The 22,005-nt window shown below is 42.6% G+C and overlaps 1 protein-coding gene across 5 annotated transcripts in view; it reads left to right on the top strand.

Annotated features, from left to right (window-relative positions):
* The window catches only part of ccser1 (coiled-coil serine-rich protein 1), a 109,532-nt gene extending 88,158 nt beyond the window's left edge, over positions 1 to 21,374 (top strand). For 4 of the 5 annotated variants that reach the window (XM_045704294.1, XM_014160935.2, XM_045704296.1 and 1 more), the window contains one exon: positions 16,569 to 21,374. In XM_045704294.1, coding sequence (XP_045560250.1) covers positions 16,569 to 17,141 — 573 coding nt within the window. In that variant the 3' untranslated portion in view covers positions 17,142 to 21,374. The remainder of the gene's footprint in view (positions 1 to 16,568) is intronic. The other variant, XM_045704297.1, reaches the window with a different exon arrangement.
* Positions 21,375 to 22,005: the final 631 nt, after the last annotated feature.

The following is a 22,005-nucleotide window of genomic DNA, read 5'->3' on the forward strand; positions in this document are numbered from 1 at the left end:
TCTGTCTCTCACTGTTCAAATAAACCTACCATTAAAATTATAGACTGATCCTTTCTTTGTCAGTGGGCAAACGTACAAAATCAGCAGGGGATCAAATACTTTTTCCCCCCCACTGTACATTACTAGCTCAAACACTTTGAATCTGCAAAAATTACATGAATTAGTGGGTGATAGGTATTTCAGATCAAAAGTTGGTGGATAAAAAGCAAACATTGGCTCCCTTATCTGATAGTAGGGTGGTAGATGCACATTTTCCCTTATGGCTCAGCTCAGGTGCCTACATACACCATAGACATATACATGTACATCATTTACACACACACACACACACATTATGTTCTTCTATCTTAAAATGTATTTCCATTCAAAATCCTATTTTCCCTTACCCTGACCTTAACCTTAACACGTAAACCAAACCCTAAACATAACCACTTACCATAACTTTAATTGAAACCCTAAACCTAACCCCTAATGTCCCCACGGGGGATATGTCCCCACGAAATGTCCCAACGAGGTATAGTTTTTCTTGTTTTACTATCCTTGTGGGGAATTTTAGGTCTCCACAAGGATAGAAAAGCCAACCTATGCATGCATTCAGAGAGAGAGTGGTCAGCTCAGACCGATCCAGCTCAGAAAGGCCCATCTCATGAGCTCCATCAGCATAATATTTGAATTTAGAATGGAAAATGAATGTGTTTATGCAACAAACATTAGTGCATCGAATCGCATTGATTCGTTCCTCTAATCAAACCGAATCTCTTCAAACTAAAATGAACGTATCAGAGCCCATGTATCTCCTGATATGAATTGTAACTCAGTAAAATCTTGTTGACGTATCAAATTGTCTTGAAAGGGAAAGATGCACATCCCTAATAAATAGTTATGGTTTAGTAGGTTGAGTCTAGTGACGCTTCTGCAAGGCTGCCTCTTGTGGCAGTGGAAAAAGACAAACTCACGAGTTGTTGGTAAGTTCTTTTTGGCTACCGTAGATCTCTATTTCTCTTTCAGATGTGGATATTCTACAGATGGACGTAAGTATATAAATGAGTATTATTGTTCAATAATAGAGCATTTAAGATTTAAATGGTGAGATTCATTGTGGTTATATTGGCATTGCCAAAAGAGGAAGGTATTATGTACAGTTGAAGTCGGAAGTTTACATACACCTTAGCTAAATACCTTTAAACTCAGTTTTTCACAATTCCTGACATTTAATCCTAGTAAAAATCCCCTGTCTTAGGTCAGTTAGGATCACCACTTTATTTTAAGAATGTGAAATGTCAGAATAATAGTAGAGAGAATGATTTATTTCAGCTTTTATTTCTTTCATCACATTCCCAGTGGGTCATACGTTTACATACCCTCAATTAGTATTTGGTAGCATTGCTTTTAAATTGTTTAACTTGGGTCAAACGTTTTGGGTAGCCTTCCACAAGCTTCCCACAATAAGTTGGATGAATTTTGGCCCATTCCTCCTGACAGAGCCAGTGTAACTGAGTCAGGTTTGTAGGCCTCCTTGCTCGCGCACACACTTTTTCAGTTCTGTCCACAAATGTTCTATGGGATTGAGGTCAGGGCTTTGTGATGGCCACTCCAATACCTTGATTTTGTTGTCCTTAAGCCATTGTGCCACAACTTTGGAAGTATTCTTGGGGTCATTGTCCATTTGGAAGACCCATTTGCGACCAAGCTTTAACTTCCTGACTGATGTCTTGAGATGTTGCTTCAATATATCCACATAATTGTCCTCCCTCATGATGCCATCTATTTTGTCCCCATGTGCAGTTGCAAACCGTAGTCTGTCTTTTTTATGCCGGTTTTGGAGCAGTGGCTTCTTCCTTGCTGAGCGCCCTTTCAGGTTACGTCGATATAGGACACGTTTTACTGTGGATATAGATACCTTGCTGATTTCTTTTGATTTTCCCATGATGTCAAGCAATGAGGCACTGAGTTTGAAGGTAGGCCTTGAAATGCATCCACAGGTACACCTCCAATTGTCTCAAATGATGTCAATTAGTCTATCAGAAGCTTCTAAAGCCATGACATCATTTTCTAGAATTTTCGAAGCTGTTTAAAGGCACTGTCAACTTAATGTATGTACGCTTCTGACCCACTGGAATTGTGATACAGTGAATTAATTATAAGTGAAATAATCTGTCTGTAAACAATTGTTGGAAAAATTACTTGTGTCATGCACAAAGTAGATGTCTTAACCGACTTGCCAAAACTACAGTTTGTTAACAAGAAATTTGTGGAGTGGTTGAAAAGCGAGTTTTAATGACTCCAACCTAAGTGTATGTACACTTCCGACTTCAACTGTATGTGCTTTTGCCACATTATATTCAAATGTTTATTACTACAAAGTTCAAATTAACACTCCCTTTAATAATAAACACTCCCTTTCATAGAAAAATTCCCTTTAATAGTTTTACATCATTAAAGAAATTAAATACATTTTCAGCTATGGTTTTGCGCTAACCTTTCAATTGAACTTGTCTGTTTATCAATGAAAGATACGCAACAAAGTTTTTCAGCAATTTTTACAATGATACATCGCCGACCCAGAATACAATGGGTTTTTAACATCTTAATTGAAAACTAATGCAATCAGCATGTTCTTCAAAAGGGAGAATTAGGATTGTCATTGATGGGAATGGATTCTGAAATTAATTAGCTCTTCTAATTCTCTGGACAGCAGACGGTACAGTGTGAGTGGAACAAGGGGGGACAGCACCAGTGGAGGAACCCATGTGAGCACGGGGAAGAGGGAGAGACTGGGAGAAACAGTTGCCCTGGTCTCTCAGATAGGAACTTGGAGGCCTCTGTAGTGCAAGCGTTCTTGTTAAATTCTACAATGCACTTAACCTTATTGCCTCTAGATAGTACCAAGCTGTAGAAAATGATTTTAAATGAGATTGCGTCCAGTGCGAGTGGCCTTGGTTAAAAGTGTCAGTTTTAGGGAAAAATATGTAGCTAAGTGGTTTACAAATATATAAATTTTTTACAGGCTTTGCCTGTCCAAGGCCTAAGGAATGCAACAGCCACAAAGGTCCTTCGCGCTGTAGGCAGTATGGTCTTTTTTACGTGCAGAGAATGCAGGATCTTTTTCTTTGACGAACCTTTACCACAGAAACCGTGTGTCTCTGCGTATGTGTTTGCATACGTGTGCACGGATTGACGTGCGTCTTTAGTGGCCTGCTATTTTGGTCTGTTCTAGCCAGCCAGCCCATCTTACTGTATGTGGGCCAGTCAACCATGGTGGTTCAAGTAGATGGAGAGACTGACAAGAGCGGTGACAGAGCAGCAAATGGAGAAAGGCGCCATGGTGGCAGAGCTTTAAAGCACATCATAAAATGATTGGTTGAAAAGCTGGACAGACTCCCCAGACAGCCTCTCTTAAGAAAGTGGAGCGGGTTGGAGAGAGGGAATAAAAGTTGCAGGGAATCTATCATGTCCTGTCCAAATGTTAGTCTGCGCCGCCTGCCCGCTGCCTCCCGTTGGACTGAGGAGAGGGGCAAGGTTATTTTCTGCAACTCCCTGAACTTGTCAGAACATATACAGCTTTGACTGTCTGTCTGTACCAAGAGAATGCTGTCTCTGAGGAATATTAGATTAATCTGTCACTGTATGCCTATGCTCTGATTTAGATGACTTGGCTCAAAGAGCACATGAATTCCATGTCTCTCTATACTGTAGTAACAGACTCTTTGTACGTTTGTCTTATGCTAATATAATTCCTTACATGTGTAACAGGTAATCCTCATACATGATAATTACTAGCCAGACATTGCAAACAGAAAAAGAAAGGGAGTGATTGAACGCTTACTTCAAAGCCAAACCTGTACAGGCACAGTGTTACACAGTACTTAAAACTATCCAAAACTCACAAAGTATTACCTTCATTGAAACTAACCTCCAATACACCATTAGCGGTAATAACATCAGCATACAGTGCATTCGGAAAGTATCCAGATCCCTTGCCTTTTTCCACATATTGTTACGTTACAGCCTTATTCTAAAATATATTAAATGTAAAAAATCTTCATCACTTGACGCACAATACCGCATAATGACAAATGAAATTATTAAAATTTAAAAACAGAACCTTATTTACATAAGTATTCAGACCCTTGGCCATGAGACTCAAATTGAGCTCAGGTGTGTCCTGTTTCCATTGACCATCTTCCAGATGTTTCTACACCTTGATTGGAGTCCACCTGTGGTAAATTCAATTGATTGGACATGATTTGGAAAGGCGCACACCTGTCTATATAACGTCCCACAGTTGACAGTGCATGTCAGAGCAAAAACCAAGCCATGAGGTATAAGCAATTATCCGTAGAGACAGGATTGTGTCAAAGCACAGATCTGGGGAAGGGTACCAAAAAAAATATCTGCAGCATTGAAGGTCCCCAAGAACACAGTGGCCTCCATCATTCTTAAATGGAAGCTGTTTAGAACCATCAAGACTCTTCCTAGAGCTGGCCGCCGGCCAAACTGAGCAATCGGGGGAGAAGGGCCTTGGTCAGGGAAGGGACCAAGAACCCGATGTTCACTCTGACAGAGCTCCAGAGTTCCTCTGTGGAGATGGGAGAACCTTCCAGAAGGACAACCATCTCTGCAGGACTCCACTAATCAGGCCTTTATGGTAGACTGGCCATACGGAAGCCACGCCTCAGTAAAAGGCACATGACGGTCTGCTTGGAGTTTGACAAAAAACACCTAAAGACTCTGACCATGATGAAACCTTGATTGAACTCTTTGGCCTGAATGCCAAGCGTCACGTCTTGAGGAAACCTGGCACCATCCCAACAGTGAAGCATGGTGGTGGCAGTATCATGCTGTGGGGATGTTTTTCAGCAGCAAGGACTGGGAGACTAGTCAGGATCGAGGGAAAGATGAACAAAGCAAAGTACAGAGAGATCCTTGATGAAAACTTGCTCCAGAGCACTCAGGACCTCCAGACTAGGGCGAAGGTTCACCTTCTAACAGGACACAGCCAAGACAACGCAGGAGTGGCTCAGCCAGAGCCCGGACTTGAACTTGATCGAACATCTCTGGAGAGACCTGAAAATAGCTGTGCAGCAACACTCCCCATCCAAGCTTGTAGAGTCATACCTAAGAAGACTCAAGGCTGTAATCACTGCCAAAGTTGTTTCAACAAAGTACTGAGTAAAGGGTCTGAATACTTATGTAAATGTGATAGTGCTTTTTTGTTGTTGACATTTGCAAACATTTCTAAAAACATGTTTTTGCTTTGTCATTATGGGGTATTGTGTGTAGATTGATGAATAAAAAAAAACAATTTAATACATTTTAGAATAAGGCTGTAACGTAACAAGCATTTTGTGGAATAAATCAAGGGGTCTGAATACTTTCCGAATGCACTGTATATGCAGCAACTAACACAGCTATAATTCAAGAACGTAACGTTACATTTGCTAGACCGTGATCTCAACAATTAAGAGTTTGAAGCAAACCCCGGATCAGCAAACGCCAAGGGAGTATCACATGAGGAGTGCTGAGAGAAACAAGGACAGTGGAGTGAAGCGTTTGGAGAGATGAGAAATCAAACATAAGCCTGAAATACTGCTACTCTCTGTATGTGTGAGTGCGTGCGCAGGAATACCTCCTAGGATGGGGGCAGCGAGAATAGAATAGATTATGTGTGGACTAGATGTACTACGCATGAAGAATTACAACGCAGGAGATTATATAACAAGACAAATATCCCCGTTATTGCTCCAGATTCAAAATGTTGGAAGATTGTCTTGTGTTCTCTTTTTATCGGACTTGGAATTGGGGTCTCCGGTAATTCAGAAGGCTCCCGATCCTTAATCAGACTGGTAGCTGGTCAAGACCTTCTCCTTCGGGGACCATGTTTAACCCACACTGTAAATCTGTATCCTAAATGGCACCCTATTCCCTTTTATAGTGCACTACTCATTAAGACATCATAAATGATCTATAAATACATATTTTCTGTGATGGCTCTTATTGTAAGCCATCTAAATGACTTCACAATTCATATGCATGTGTATAGTATAGAGCCCATGAGAATCAAATGAATTATTCTCATTTACTCTTTTAAGCCGCATTTAAAAGGAGTGTTTCGTGCCAAGGGAGCCATGGGGAGACGTATTAGTCTCCATGCTGTAGGAGGGGAGCTTAAGTTAAATAGGATCGTAAGTGAGAATTTGTGTAAATATGTACAAGATTAGGCTAACGCTCATGTTAGCATCCAAAAACACACAAAGCATTACCTTGACTGAGAAGTCATTTAGAACTAACTTCCAAGACACCATTAGCGATAATAACAACATCATCGAACAGATATGCAATAATTAACAGGGCTATAATTCAGGAACGTGATGTTACATTAGTTAGACCACGATCTCGACCAGAGAGAAATTACATTTGTAATCGTGGACTTGTAATGGTACCAGAAACATCTCTTTGCAGGGTCATGTAGCTTATGTTGTTCTAACCTTCAACCAGACCACAATGCCTCAGTATGATCGTTATGTAATACTATGTCTTTTTTCCCCTATACAAAGTCTCAAATCCCAAGATGGCTAATGTACACCAATGCTATTTTTTGCTTTTTCCATCCGTAGCCTGAGGCAAGGACACATTCCTCTCATCATTGGTCAGAGGATGGTGAAGTGTTAATTGATGCATGGTCTCGCCATGTGGTACCTGGACCAGAGAGAGGGTGCCCACTGGCAGGGGCTGTCGTTCAGCACAGCAACAAGGGACATGCATCCCTCACACGTGCACACGCACGTGTAATGCATACAATCAATCACTCACTCACACACAAACACATGTATGTAATGCATACACTCTCTCACACACACACACACACACCGCACACACACCCTCTGTGTGGGGTGGGCCAACTCATGCCCCTGCCGCTGGACAGATTCAGGACACCTCAGGTTCATTAGTCAAAGCAAAATAGGGTAGGTGCTGCGTGAGAACAACTCTCTCTGCCTGCATCCTCTCCTCTGCCACTGCAGAATCCCCGGGCCTATGCTCTCTAGCTACACTCCTCTCCTTCGGCCTGCTGATTATGCTACTCCAGTTAGACTGGAGAGAGCTACAGCAGATTGACGTTGTCCATGTTACCACATGCACGTCTGGTTTAATATTTCAGTTTATGGATGCAGAGACAGAGCCTCTGAGTTTGATCTAAAACAATTTACTCCAACATTAATGAAAGCAGAGAAACATGCATATTGATGAGGGTATTCTTTGGAATCTGCACATTCCGGATATCCTTGAGGCACATAGTACGAATATTCTGTCGGCAAATATGGCAGATGAATATTCAGTGCTAACATGAAATCTGATAAGCATAAATTGGCTGTGTTCTTTCTTCTTGTGGTCCTCTGAGCGAGGCGGGCCACCCACACACACACACACACACACACACTCTTGTTTTGGTTGTATGTGTGTGCCAGACTCGAAGCAAAGTGACCTGAGCTTCTGTCTCGGAACATCGCTTGTTGTGTGAGATCTTGCTTCGTGCCCTTAAAGGTCAACCATGAGAATGACCCAGTTAGAATTGTTTGACTTGAATGTTCTCAGAAACTGGTCTTTTTTTATTCGTCAAATAATATGACGTAAGCCTGGTCCCAGATCTGTTTGTACCTTAATACCACTCCTTGCCACTTCTCGTCACACCAAACGTAATGGCACAAAAAGGCTGGTACCCAGGCCCATCAGTTGGCCTTCAGTGTGGTAGTATCTGTCAAACCCGAGGGTATATTTCACCCCTTGTGTCAGGCAGCACTCCATGTCCAAACATCAACGGTGTTGTCTGTCAGTGCTATGGTGACAATGTATCTGTTTCTGCCATGTTGTCCTCTCAGTATCAGTCACCAGAATGCCCTCGGAAAATGGCTGACAGAGATGGCCATTAAAGCTGTGTGTGTGCGTGTGTACCCTGAGAGACTGAGATGGGACTTTGGAACAGCCAGCCTCTCCCTCAGCCCCTGTGCAGGCTGTCAGAGGATACAATGGGAGTAATTAACGAGGGCCTCAGTCTCCTCCCTCATCCCTCTCCCCTCTAGCCGTCAATGGGACTGACACAAGACTGGCAGTGCTGGCCCTAGCTGTCAAGGCCCCCAAGGTGAGGGAGACATGAGACAGGCAGGCATCTGTCCGTCGGGGCAGCAGCCCTCACTCCAACCAGAAGTGGCATGTGACAGCTCCACTCCAGAGGCCCATGAAGGACTTGACCACTCTCCTCTCCTCCTTTTCTCTCTCTACTTGAGCACATGGTGGACTCTCATCAAACATACATAATTACCAAAACAGGGTGCAAGTTTTACCCTATCCATCTACAAAGACGGAGAGAAAGCTGGTTAAGTTCTGGTCTGTCTGATGAATCTTGCAATATAAAAATGTGACATCCAGAGAGAATGTATAACATTCGGTTGTAAAACATAGGCTAATAAAATCTAACTTAGGCTTTTTTTATACAAAAGATGAAATTATTCAGAATAAAATATTTAATTAAAACATAATTAGAGAAGCAACTTTTGCAAACTCATTTTTCTTAACACTCATTTGGAAAACTTCTGGTTTAAGGGCTATATCTGAATTTATTTAACCAGGTAAGCTAGTTGAGAACAAGTTCTAATTTACCACTGCGACCTGGCCAAGATAAAGCAAAGCAGTGCGACACAAACAACAACACAGAGTTACACATGGAATAAACAAGCGTACAGTCAATAACACAATAGAGGGAAAAAAAAGAAATTCTATATACAGTGTGTGCAAATGGCATGAGCAGGTAAGGCAATAAATAGGCCATAGTAGCAAAGTAATTACAATTTAGCAAATTAACACTGGAGTGATAGATGAGCAGATGGTGATGTGCAAGTAGAAATACTGGTGTGCAAAAGAGCAGAAAAGTAAATAAATAAGGTAGGTAGATGAGGTAGGTAGATTGGGTGGGCTATTTACAGATGGGCTATGCACAGCTGTAGCGATCGGTTATGTTTAAAGTTAGTGAGGGAAATATAACTCTCCAGCTTCAGCGATTTTTTGCAATTCGTTCCAGTCCAGAATTAGGTTCTGGAGATGGTTGTTTTTTACCCTGGTACTTTTTGACCATGTACACAGGTACAAGATCTGCGTTTGCATGTCTGTACTCAAAGGTTCCGCAGGTGTGGTGAGCTTAGCAGTGTTTTATCCTACATACTCCACAACACCTGCACTTCTAGTGTTAACTGTTTCATTTTGTGGAGCTTGATGCTTGGGTCCATTGTGGACATGAACAACCCTTCCAGCCAATATCAGGCTGTAGGGTGAAGTTGCCCCTAGACCCTGATCTTGGGTATTTTTATTTTATTTTTATTTAACCTTTTATTTAACTAGACAAGTCAGTTAAGAACACATTCTTATTTACAATGATGGCAAACCCGGACATCGCAGTGCCAGTTGTGTGCCGCCCTATAGGACTCTCAATCACGGCCGGATGTGATACAGCCTGGATTCAAACCAGGTACTATAGTGACACCTCGGGAGCCCAAAGTTTGTCATATTCCTCACTAATGGTTAAGGTTAGGATTGATTGTGCAGTTTCACACCTGCCAGAAAAACAAACAGCCAATGGGTTGAGTAGTAGGTCAATGCACTGATCTGGGTGCAGCCCTAAGCGAAGCACTGCATGATACAATAGGAGAATGACAGTTTGCTCAACAAATCTAAAGAGACTACTGTTCTCATAGCTCTTGTCCAGGGCATTAGCGTGTTTTCTTTACTAACCTCTACTTAGAGTAACATGCTAAGGCCCTGGACCAGAGCTACTGTTCTCACAAACCACCATCCTGTGGCCTTTTACAACTTTGTATTTTATTATTATCGGTGTCCATTCTATTTATTTCTCAAAATGGTATAGCAAACTTGCCAACCTTTTGTCTGTCTTCTATCTGAAACTTATAGGCTATGTCTCACTGTTACAGGTCTAGTGTGTGTGTGTGTGTGTGTGTGTGTGTGTGTGTGTGTGTGTGTGTGTGTGTGGTGTGTGTGTGTGTGTAGTACAATATATTCTGTTGGAACTCTTGTCAACACAGTGTAGTGTACATCCAGTCAGTCTTTTTTGACACATGAGTGGGTAGCTAGCTAGCTGCACTCCCTCTCTCCTCTCGCTGGCTGTTTTTGAACAGGAGTAAAGAGCAGTCAAGCATCGCAGCTGCTTTCTGGATGTGACACGCTGGCAGCTGCAACATTGTTATCAGACTCCAAAGACATCTGCCACACTATTTGATGGAAATTCCATTTATGAGTGTCTTTTCTTCTCTTCGCCTCCTTTTTTTCCTCTTGATATTTTTCCTTATTGTTTATCCAGGTCCTGTGCTGTCGGGGAGAACAAGATGGGCCCAGTAAAGTATCTTACCGGCTGCAGAGCTGACAGCTGCGTGAGGGGTGCTGCAGTATGTGCCTGGTAGCTTTGATGTACATGGAGCTCTGCCTCCCATCATCTTTGCGCTCCATCAGTCCTCATCATTGTGCTACCGGCTCCATGCACTCCTAGTGCTCCAACTTCCAGACCTCTCTCTCTTTCTGCTTCATCTCTAAACACATGATGTCACCAGCTGGAGGAGCCTTCCTCTTCCAGCTTCCTCTTGGAAACGTTGCTCTCCTAACAGTCCTAGGGCTCAATTCACTCAAGTCCGCATTACGGTACTGTATTCACACTGTAGCTCTCCTCCATCCTTTAGTGTCCACCCTGAGATCGGAAGGTTGGGGTTTGATCGCCGGCAAAGTCAGCCTGGAATCGAACCAGGTACTATAGTGACACCTCGGGAGCCCAAAGTTTGTCATATTCCTCACTAATGGTTAAGGTTAGGATTGGGGAAGGGGAAGCAGTCTGGTTGGTGTGATCATTGACTGAGGCCCTGCGATAGACAGGCATCGTTGTACATCAACCTGCAAAGAAAATAAATAGACTTGGTTTTGGGTACTGGAAAACTCTACTGCTACCATGTAGTCTCCTGTAGAAGTGACACTGTAAACATTGCTGAAGACATGGTGGGCCAGTGACAGACAGTGAGGTGACATAGGGCAGGCTGCAAGCCGCCTCTGTCAGGAACAATGATCATCTGTTTCTCCCCTGGCTGTCGCACCTTATTCTACTCTGTCTACACTTGTGTCTGGGAATGCTTAGTTGCGTAATCACTACAGAGATCAAGGACACTGATTGTACCGCAGCTGGCTCAAGCCTCTGCACCATGAGCCTTCTCTTCATTTGTTGTACAATACCGAGAGACAGGCGCGACAAAAGCCAGAACTCTCGACAGTCCTTAATACAATGTTTTCAGTTTGTTTTGCTAGTTCATTGTGTGTTGATCTGGAAAACTGCTTTTAGTTGTGGGTGGAGAAGGGGCTGTTCATGTCCATCCATTTTGCAGGATTTTTCAAGCGAGAGAGGTTTGGGCGCAGCTGTGCAGCAGCGCTCATAAAGGGGCAATGTTGTTTTTAAAGGACAGTCAAAAGTGACTACTCATTTTTTTGGAGCTTTTCACTGTCTTTTCTGTTCTTTGTCGCAGTGTCCCATGTGGAGTGTCCCAATGCACTAGCCTTAAGATATCTGGTTTTAGGGAACACATGAATGACTGCTGTGCCCAGCTGGTCTATAGCATCAGTGTTTTCCACTTCATAAATTGCCTACACTTCTTTTAATTTAAAGAATATGGAACATTAACAAATATTTCTGCAGAGGCGCACGTTGAATTTACTCTTCCTCTGCCAACAAAATTAGTAACAAACAGAAAATCAGACAACCCCATAGTAGAATAGTTTATGTATTTATGTAGTCGGCTGGTTGTGCATTCTGTGCAAGATAAATATTCCTCTCGAGGCACATTCAAGTTACGAGTGCCAATAGGGGAGAAACGGTCATTCTGACAAGTAGTCAATGCACAACAATTCTTAATGCAATCGTGGGGAAAACTCTTTTGACAGCAGTTTTGATGGCATTTGTTAAGAGGGGGATCCCAGCTTTCCAGTGCCACCGTGTTTATTTCAATCATGGTTTGGGCGCAGCTGTGCAGCAGCGCTCATAAAGGGGCAATGTTGTTTTTAAAGGGCAATGACTGACTTTTCTCGATCTAATAATAATTCCTAATTATCATTTTTAATAATTATTAATACATAATAAAACAGATTGAAGGTTCTAAACGCTAATGATACTTATATGGTATTATTACAGATATTTATATAGGCTTAGAGTGTCCACAATGGAGTAATCAACTGCTGATTACTGTGTAGCAAAGCCAATGTTTAACACCTGCTTCATTCTTCATGCCTAATAAAAGGAAGCTGGTGGAAGTTAGCAGACTCTTGCAGGATTCTTCAAAAAGAAATCTGTAGGTCAGTTGCTAAACAAGTATTTTATAAATAAATGACACTGCAATTTACAGAGTTGCAAACACTTGTTGAAATTTCCTTCAGTAATTTAATTGTCAACAATAATGTTTTCAAATACACTGATCAAAAATATGAAAGCATCATGTAAAGTGTTGGTTTCATGAGCTGAATTAAAAGATCCTAGAAATGTTCGATATGCTCAAAAAACGTATTTTTCAAAAATGTTGTGCACACATTTGTTTACATACCTGTTAGTGAGCATTTCTCCTTTGCCCAGATAATCCATCCACCTGACAGGTGTGGCATATCAAGAAGCTGATTAAACTGCATGATCATAATACAGGTGCACCTTGTGCCGGGGACAATAAAAGGCCACTCTAAAATGTGCAATTTTGTCTCACAACACAATGCCAGAGATGTCTCAAGTTTTGAGGAAGCGTGCAATTGACATGCTGATTGCAGGGATGTCCACCAGAGCTTAGAGAATTTGGCAGTACGTCGAACTGGCCTCACAACCGCAGACCACGTGTAACCATGCCAACCCAAGTCCTCCACATCCGTCTTTTTCACCTGTGGGATCGTCTGAGGCCAGCCACCCAGAAAGCTGATGAAACTGTGGTTTGCCCAAACTAAGAATTTCTGCACAAACTGTCAGAATCCATCTCAGGGAAGCTCATCTGCATGCTCGTCATCCTCACCAGGGTCTTGACCTGACTGCAGTTTGGCTTTGTAACAGACTTCAGTGGGCAAATGCTCACCTTCGATGGCCACTGACACGCTGCAGAAGTGGTGCTCTTCACAGATGAATCCCGGTTTCAGCTGTACCGGGCAGATTGCAGACAGCGTGTATGGCGTCGTGTGGGTGAGCGGTTTGCTGATGTCAACGTTGTGAACAGAGTGCCCCACGGTGGCGGTGGGGTTATGGTATGGTGGCTGCATCATGTTTTGGGTATGCTTGTAGTTGTTAAGGACTGGGGTGTTTTTCAGGATAAAAAATAAACGGAATAGAGCAAGCACAGGCAAAACTCTAGAGGAAAACCCGGTTCAGTCTGCTTTACACCAGACACCTGGTCCCTCAGTCGAGTAGTGAATTTCAAGCACAGATTCAACCACAAAGACCTGGGAGACAAATTCACCTTTCAGCAGGACAATAACCTAAAACACAAGGTAAAATATACGCTGGTTGCTTACCAAGACGACATTGAATATTCCTGAGTGGCCTAGTTAGTTTTGACTTAAATCTGCTTGAAAATCTATGGCAGAACTTGAAAATGGCTGTCTATTAATGATCAACAACCAACTTGACAGAGCTTGAAGAATTTTAAAAAGAATAAAGTGCAAATATTGTACAATCCAGGTGTGCAAAGCTCTTAGAGACTTAACTCAGAAATACTTACAGCTGTAATCGCTACCAAAGGTGATTCTAACATGTATTGACTCAGGGGTGTGAATACTCATGTACATGAGATATTTATGTATTTAGTTATAAAATAAATGTGCAATAAAATCTAAAAACATGTTTTTACTTACCATTATGGATTATTGTGTTTAAAATCTATTTAGTCCATTTTGAAATCAGGCTGTAACACAGCAAAATGTGGATGGAATAAGTCAAGGTGTATGAATACTTTCTGAACGCACTTTAGGTCTAGGCATAGACGATATCCTAAACATCAATACATTTAATTCATACATTTTCAGTCATTTTAATTGTAAAATCATGTCTTTCTACTCAATACCACAACTAGTTACACCAATTTGGGGGTTAAACATATAGATTCAATGGTTGTAAAGATGGGGGAGAGGTCTGGCCGTAATAAAGAGATGCTCTGCTTTTTTGACACCACACTCCAAAAAGCAAGTTCTGCAGGCTCTAGTTTTGTCTAATCTTGATTATTGTCCAGTCGTGTGGTCCAGTGCTGCAAGGAAAGACCTAGTTAAGCTGCAGCTGGCCCAGAACAGAGCGGCACGTTCTGCTCTTCATTGTAATCAGAGGGCTGATATAAATACTATGCATGCCAGTCTCTCTTGGCTAAGAGTTGAGGAAAGACTGACTGCATCACTTCTTCTTTTTATAAGAAACATTGTGTTGAAAATCCCAAGTTGCTTGCATAGTCAACTTACACACAGCTCTGATACACAAACTTACCCCACCAGACATGCCACCAGGGGTCTTTTCACAGTCCCCAAATCCAGAACAAATTCAAGAAAGCATATAGTATTATATAGAGCCCTTATTTAAATAGATAAAGCAATACCTCACGGCACAATGCCCCCCCCCCCCGTAGCTTGTGTGTATGCATTGATATGTGCCTTTAAAAAATATATATGTTCTGTCCTTGAGCTGTTCTTGTCTATTAATGTTCTGTATTATGTCATTCTGTGTTATGTTTCATGTTCTGTGTGGACCCCAGGAAGAGTAGCTGCTGCTTTTGCAACAGCTAATGGGGTTCCTAATTAAATGCCAAAATACCAAACTCATTAAAGTATTAAAGAATTTAGCTGTGTATTTCGGGTGGCATCAAGGCAGAATGTTCCAGAGGCCACCAAAATGTAATATTTCCCCCGGGGGGCGGCATGCCTCCAGACCCCACTAGACAGTCTAGGACAGATACTTTTTCCCTAAATGGCTGGCTACTCCATGTACTTAAGGAAAACACTAGATTAGTATCACTGACAGTTCTGTATTGTGCTGCTGTATTTCTGACCGTGTTCAGTCAAACTGAGACGAAAGACTGACTGTGTTCTGACGAGCTGTTTCGCCTGTGTGTGCCATCGTAGTGTGTGTGGGCGTGCTGTGCTGTGGCGGTTTCGACCAGGGGAGAATAGTGATGAAATTGTGTTGCGTCTCCACTTCTGCATATAATCAGCTGGAGGGATTTTAGCAAACCCCTCATTTGCAGGTTAGCATTTTTCCGTCATGAATCTTGTTATGGAGGCAGCTCTGCAGAGTGGTAACTAGCTGGCACAGCCAGAAAGTAATAAAATCAGGTGTTAAACCTCACCTTAACCACACTGCTAATCCTAATGCCTAACCAAAACCTTAAAGTAAGACCAAAAAGGTCATTTTTGTTTTCCAAAATGTGTTCAATATAGCCAATTTTGACTTTGCAGCTGGCCTATCGAAGAAGAAATCTCTGTTCTCCCACTCATGACAATAAACGTCAACCTGCTCCACTCTTTGGCTACACCTCCACTCTCTCTACCATTCCTGTCCAAACAACATTCCTGGAGAAACACACAGTCACATACACACATGCACCTTTTTGCTCAACAGAATTTGTATTTTCAACATCAGTTCAAACATCTCACAATATCTGCAGGAATGATCGTGCAAATTATTCTTTTGTAAGTAGATGTAGCTGGCAATTTGAATTTCAAGATAAAGAAACGGTCACTTTAATATTACACACTGTTCTTTCGCCTCTTAGTTTTGTGTCCATTTTATGTGGAGATGAGATGATACAGTGCTATTTCTGCCTAACTAATGATGGGAACAAACATGAAGCGTTAACATGAAGCCGTTCCTCCGTCCCGATAAGCACGTGCTGTTTCCCTGGTATTACATTGTGCGATATTACATTGTGCGAGCACGTTGGATTCAATTTCCATTTGCACCTCTAAAGTTATCACATTAGCTTTGCTCCTTGTAATTATATTGCCCTGCTCATAGATTTGTATCAAACGTAAGTCATTTTCTTTACTTTTTGGCTGTCGACTCGGTTCATTTCCTATGTACCCTCCCGTCGACTCAGATTGGGTTTATTTAGTCAAACATTTTCCAGAGTGTCTGTTTTTGAATTTGTCAATGCCGACCGCGTTCATGCGTTTCCTTGTTGCGTGGCTATAGTGTAGCGTTGTGTAGTGAAGTAACAGGTCCGTGTTGCATAAGAGAGGCTGTGTTGTGTGACCAGGAACAGGTGTCTTTCTCCTTGGTGCCATGCTTGAGTTGTGTGCCACCTCCCCACACTGTGCTGGAGAGACCGAGTCTGCTTCTTGTTCTCCTTCTTTACAGAGCAAGGTTCCAGTTGATCAAGAAACAATTAGACAAAGCTCCGGGAACAACGCCTTGTCAGAATGTCACTGCAGTTCACCAGCTACGTAGGTGCTTATATTTTTTCACTTTTGTCTTTCTCTCTCTCTCTCTCTCTCCTTTTTCTCTTGCTCTTTCTCTCATTTCGCAGACCATCCATCCAAGCCGAGCAACAAGCCAAAACAGTACCAGCACAAGAGACAGAAGGGCGGCCCGGTCTCTGAACTTGGACCAATATAGCCGTATGGTGGCTGAGCGCTCAACTACCAGTGACGTGCGCCACTGCCCAGCCCCAACCCAAACCCCGGCCCCACCCCTTTCCTCCAGTGGGCCCGTGGGAGGCAGGGACCCTTCAGGGGCCCCCAGGAGACCAGAAGAGGCTCTGTCCTCATCATCAGAGGCAGGGGCTCTCAGGAAAAGTGAATACCCAACCAGCCAGATCCCCCGGGCGATGGGGGTGGGGGGCAGCAGCTCCAGCCTCCAGAGTCGAGGCAGCCCCTGCCGAAGCTGCCTCTCCTCAGACAGCGAGAGAGCCCCCGTGCCGAGCCCCCGCCAGCCTCCTCCTCCCTCCTCCACCACCACCTCCTCTTCCTCTTTCACGGGCCGCCTAGGCCAGCCCCCCAGAGGGCCCTTGTCCCTGCACATGTACAGCCGCAAGAACGTCTTCCTGCAGCACTCGCTCCACACTGCTGAACTACAGGCCTTGGTCCAGCATAACGGCTGAGGCGCGGGCAGCACGCACGCACACACACAAACACACACACGCACCTTTCACTTTTCCCATATACCCTAAACATATCATTGAATGGACACATCACCATCTGAATCATGGAAGTGAAGGTAATCTCTGGAAGTTATCCAACAATCAGTGTCATAACTCCCAAGCATCCTCCGTTCACCTCAAATCCAACCCATGTCTTACATCTCATTCTCTCAACCCTAGCTCCTCCTGATCAGAGTTTGCTATGACAGACACTTTAAAACGATCTAGATCACATCATTGGGACATTTGCTTCTCTTCTTAAACACATATTTTGTGTTACACTGTCCAACCAACCTCCAAACAGTACCTCGGGTAGGTACATGTCTACATGTGTTTCTTTGGTTCTGTGCACTTGACCATTTTAACATTTTATTACTGTAGAAGGCTGATAGATGTGCTCACTTGAACACACACCAGTCAGTCAGCCTGCCTGCTAGCATTAACAAGGCACTCGTCCATCTATCACGTTAGATTAGCACTGAATGTTGAGCGTTTGCTTAGAGGTGCTAATGTCCACACATGCGTGAACACACACACACAATCTAGCGCCATAGGGAATTAACTAATGTGAGAGTTGTAGCTACATTAGCAAAGCTGAACATGACCAAACCATGCTGCTCATTGCACTGACAATGTGACCAACATAAACTACATGCCCAAAAGTATGTGGACACCTGCTCACCGAATATCTCATTCCAAAATCATGGGCATTAATATGGAGTTGGTCCCCCCTTTGCTGCTATAAAAGCTTCCACTCTTCTGTGAAAGCTTTCCACTAGATGTTGGAACATTGCTGCGCAAACTTGCTTCCATTCAGCCACGAGCATTAGTGAGGTCAGGCACTGATTTTGGGCGATTAGGCCTGGCTCGCAGTCGTTGTTCTAATTTATCCCAAAGGTGTTCGATGAGGTTTAGGTCGGGCTCTTTGCCGGCCAGTCAAGTTCTTCCACACCGATCTCGACATACCATTTCTGTATGGACCTTGCTTTGTGCACGAGGGCAATGGCTGAAACAGGAAAGGGCTTTCCCAAAACTGTTGCCACAAAGTTGGAAGCACGTAATCATCTAGAATGTCATTGTATTCTTTAGCATTAAGATTTCCCTTCACTTTAACCCTAGCCTGAACCATGAAAAGCAGCCCCAGAACATTATACCTCTTCCACCAAACTTTACAGTTGGCACTATGCATTGGGGCAGGTAGCGTTCTCCTGGTAACCACCAAACACAGATTCGTCCATCGTACTTACAGATGGTGAAGAGTGATTCATCACTCCAGAGAACAAGTTTCCATTGCTCCAGAGTCCAATGGCGGCAAGCTTTTTTTTAAACTATTTGTATTTTATTTAACAAGGCAAGTCAGTTGAGAACAAATTCTTATTTACAATGACAGCCTAGGAACAGTGGGTTAACTGTCTTGTTCAGGGGCAGAACGACAGATTTTTACCTTGTCAGCTCGGGGATTTGATCTAGATACCTTTCGATTACTGGCCCAACGCTCTAACCACTTGGCTACCTGCCGCCCCAACACTCCTGCCGATGCTTGCCATTGCATATGGTGATTTTGTAGGCTTGTATGCGGCTGCTTGCCAATGGAAACCCATTTCACAACGTTCCAGACGAACGTTACTTCCAGAGGCCGTTTGGAACTCGGTAGTGAGTGTTGCAACCAAGTACAGACGATTTTTACGCACTACGCGCTTCAGCACTCTCCGGTCCCATTCTGTGAGCTTGTGCGTCCTACCACTTCGCAGCTGAGCCGTTGTTGCTCCTAGACATTCCCACTTCACAACAACAGCACTTACAGTTGACCGGGGCAGCTCTAACAGGGCAGAAATTTGACACACTGACTTGTTGGGAAGGTGGCATCCTATTACGGTGAAAGTCACTGAACGTTGAAAGTCACTGAGCTCTTCAGTGAGGCCATTCTACTGCCAAAGTGTGTCTATGGAGGTTGCATGGCTGTGTGCTCTATTTTATACACCTTTCAGCTACGGGTTTGGTTGAAATACCCAAATCCACAAATTTTGAAGGAGTGTCCACATAGTTTTGTATATATAATGTAAGTGCATCCTCCTTGTATCGCCAAATCCTGCAGTCAAAGATCCCAACTCAGATTTTTACACACACAGACAAGCCCATTTTAGGGAGTATCATTCATTACAGGTCCAATGCAGCTGTTTTTATTTCAATATCAAATCATTTCTGGGTAACAATTAAGTACCTTATTGTGATTGTATGCAATTAAAATGGTCAAAATGAAACAGAAATTGCTTTTTAGCAAAGAGCAATTTCTCAAGCTAGGTCTGAGTTGGGAGGTGAAAACTAGCTGTTATTGGCAGAGATGTTTGTAACTTTTTTTCTTGGTCTATTAACTAATTTACCGCCTGGTGATGTCACCAGGTAGATCAAACTCCATCCCACCCAAAATAGGCAGACATTTCAGGCAGTGTTTTCAAACAGCTCTTACACTGAAAGGGCATTATTATCTTTTTCACTATTTCCCAGTATTATTCCAGCCTCATAGTGTGGAAATGTATATAAAATACAGGAAAACACGTTTTTGACTTTCACGGGGCCTTTAACCTTTTAGTAATTGCATGCTTTTTATCATTGTAGACACACATATTTTGTACAGTGAAAGTGTGTGGGTCAAAAATAGATTTTACAGTCTTTAGTAAAAACAGACATGTCTGTCTGCATTTGACACTTTTTATAAGTGGATATCAGAAACTGGTTGTTGCATCAGGGCCTGTATTCATAAAGTGTCTCAGAATAGGTCTGATCCAGGATTTGTTTTGTCTTTAAGATCCTGATGAATATGAAGACTTGGATAGGAGGTTCCTGATCCTAGATCAGCATCTTACTCCGAGACACATTACAACGGAGTATTGTATGAGAATAGAACCCTATCCTTGTACTGTCACTAATTTAAGGCAGTGGGTATTGTTCAAGGCACAGCATTTAATAAGTAAGTAATCATGTTTGTAGAACACCATCATGATAGCAATGTTGACGATACATGAGGATACTTGTCTTTCGAGATGCGTTTACAAAAACGGTCATGAGCTGTAATGGTAAAGTATATAGTAGTATACAGTTGTCAGTAGAGTCTTGCGGGAGAAAGCCTGTCTGTTTGTCGTCACTGTAAGCAGCAGAAAGTGGTACAGAATGCTCCATTATAGTTGGAGTGGAAGCAAGGACTCGTAGAGGTGAAGGAAACCCTGAAGAAACGCAGCTTTACCCCCCGCGGTCCAGCTCCACTCCCTCAGGTCTACTGCTCCACTTTATTTCCCTCCTTTTCTCGCTCACTGTTTCTTTCTCCTTCACTCTCGTCCTCTGCTCTCCCTCTCTCAGCCTACATACACAAGCCCTGAATTCTCACACCCAGAGAGCGGCCTGGAGGAGGGCGTGTATTCTGTGTGCTATCTATCCTGTCTTTAGCGGGGATCGTTGTATCACATGACTACAACGAGGGCTAGTGGAAGAAGCCAGCTGCACTTACCCATGATGACGTCTTGCCAAACACAGCCAGCACACCAGCTTTTATCCCCCAAGCGTTTGACCCCCGATTCAACTGTATATGTTTGATACGGACCTTCTCAGCTTCTTTATTGCAATTTTGGGATATATCAACATACTGTTCTTAGAACAAAGATTGAGATTAAAAAGAGGAATTCGTATCATAAAGGCATAGTTAAAAGGATAAAGTTGCGTGTTTGAGTTTTGAACAATCGTGTATACAACTGAAGAACAAGGATGTATTCTCTTGTAGTGGACAGAGCAAGAGTCTCATTAACTCACGATTCTTAACTGACCATACAGTAGAGGACACTTCATTCACTTTTAGCTCACCTATTTGTTAGCTTTATTTGATGTTTTGTGAGATTGGCTCACAAAGACTTATGTCACCATTTTTATGAAGAACATGACTGTAATTATGCACTGGTGATGTGACGTTATATACTGTATATTGTACATAAATTCATATTGACAGGTTGTATCTAAGTTGATTTAAGGTTATTTAAAAATATATATATACAGGGTTCATAATGTAGAGAAATTTGAGATAAAAAAATCTGTTAAGTGTTATAAAATCAAACTGGAATCTCTCTCGACCACAATCGTTGTTGATTAAATGTTTTACCGACTAATTTTCATTGTATTATTTACTCCTATTAAAACATAAGAGGTGTGCGATGTTGTCTTTGGTGGTATTGAACCAACCTTCCTCAGTTTGTTTCATTTGGGTGTTGGGTTATTACTAATTATGCTTGGATAACTTTGTCCCGCTTGGTTGACTGCTACTGTTTTCAAAATAGTTGAAGAAACCCTCCATTAGCTCTAGAGATGTCTACTGGCTATGACAGAGGAGTGGAGGAGAACGCCTTCATAAAACACCTCAACCAATAAATCTCCTGTTGATTAACACTGTGTTCATACAGTGAATGTCGCAGAACTCTTTAAAAAGATTTCCATGAAGAGCCAACGTGATTCCTGTAAGAGAGGCATGCTTGTTCTACATAGCACATTTCAATCTGACCGTTGACAACGTTTCACCACTGAATGCAACCCAGGTTTGTCTGGTAGTTTTATCAACATTTACATACAGTCGGGTCAAAAATAGTTGGCACCCATGATAAAGATGAGTAGTAAAGACTCAAATAATACTTCTACTGAGCAACGTTATGTGTGTAGAATGACACAATTACATGTGTATATCTAAAGACCTGCATCGCTATACTGAGATTTGCTGTTTCGACAAGGATGTATTTGGGTGTTTTTGGAGCGTTTGTTTTCTCAGGGCCCCATACGACACAACGATGAG

Source organism: Salmo salar, chromosome ssa20 (assembly GCF_905237065.1).
Source record: "Salmo salar chromosome ssa20, Ssal_v3.1, whole genome shotgun sequence".
Classification (NCBI taxonomy): domain Eukaryota; kingdom Metazoa; phylum Chordata; class Actinopteri; order Salmoniformes; family Salmonidae; genus Salmo; species Salmo salar.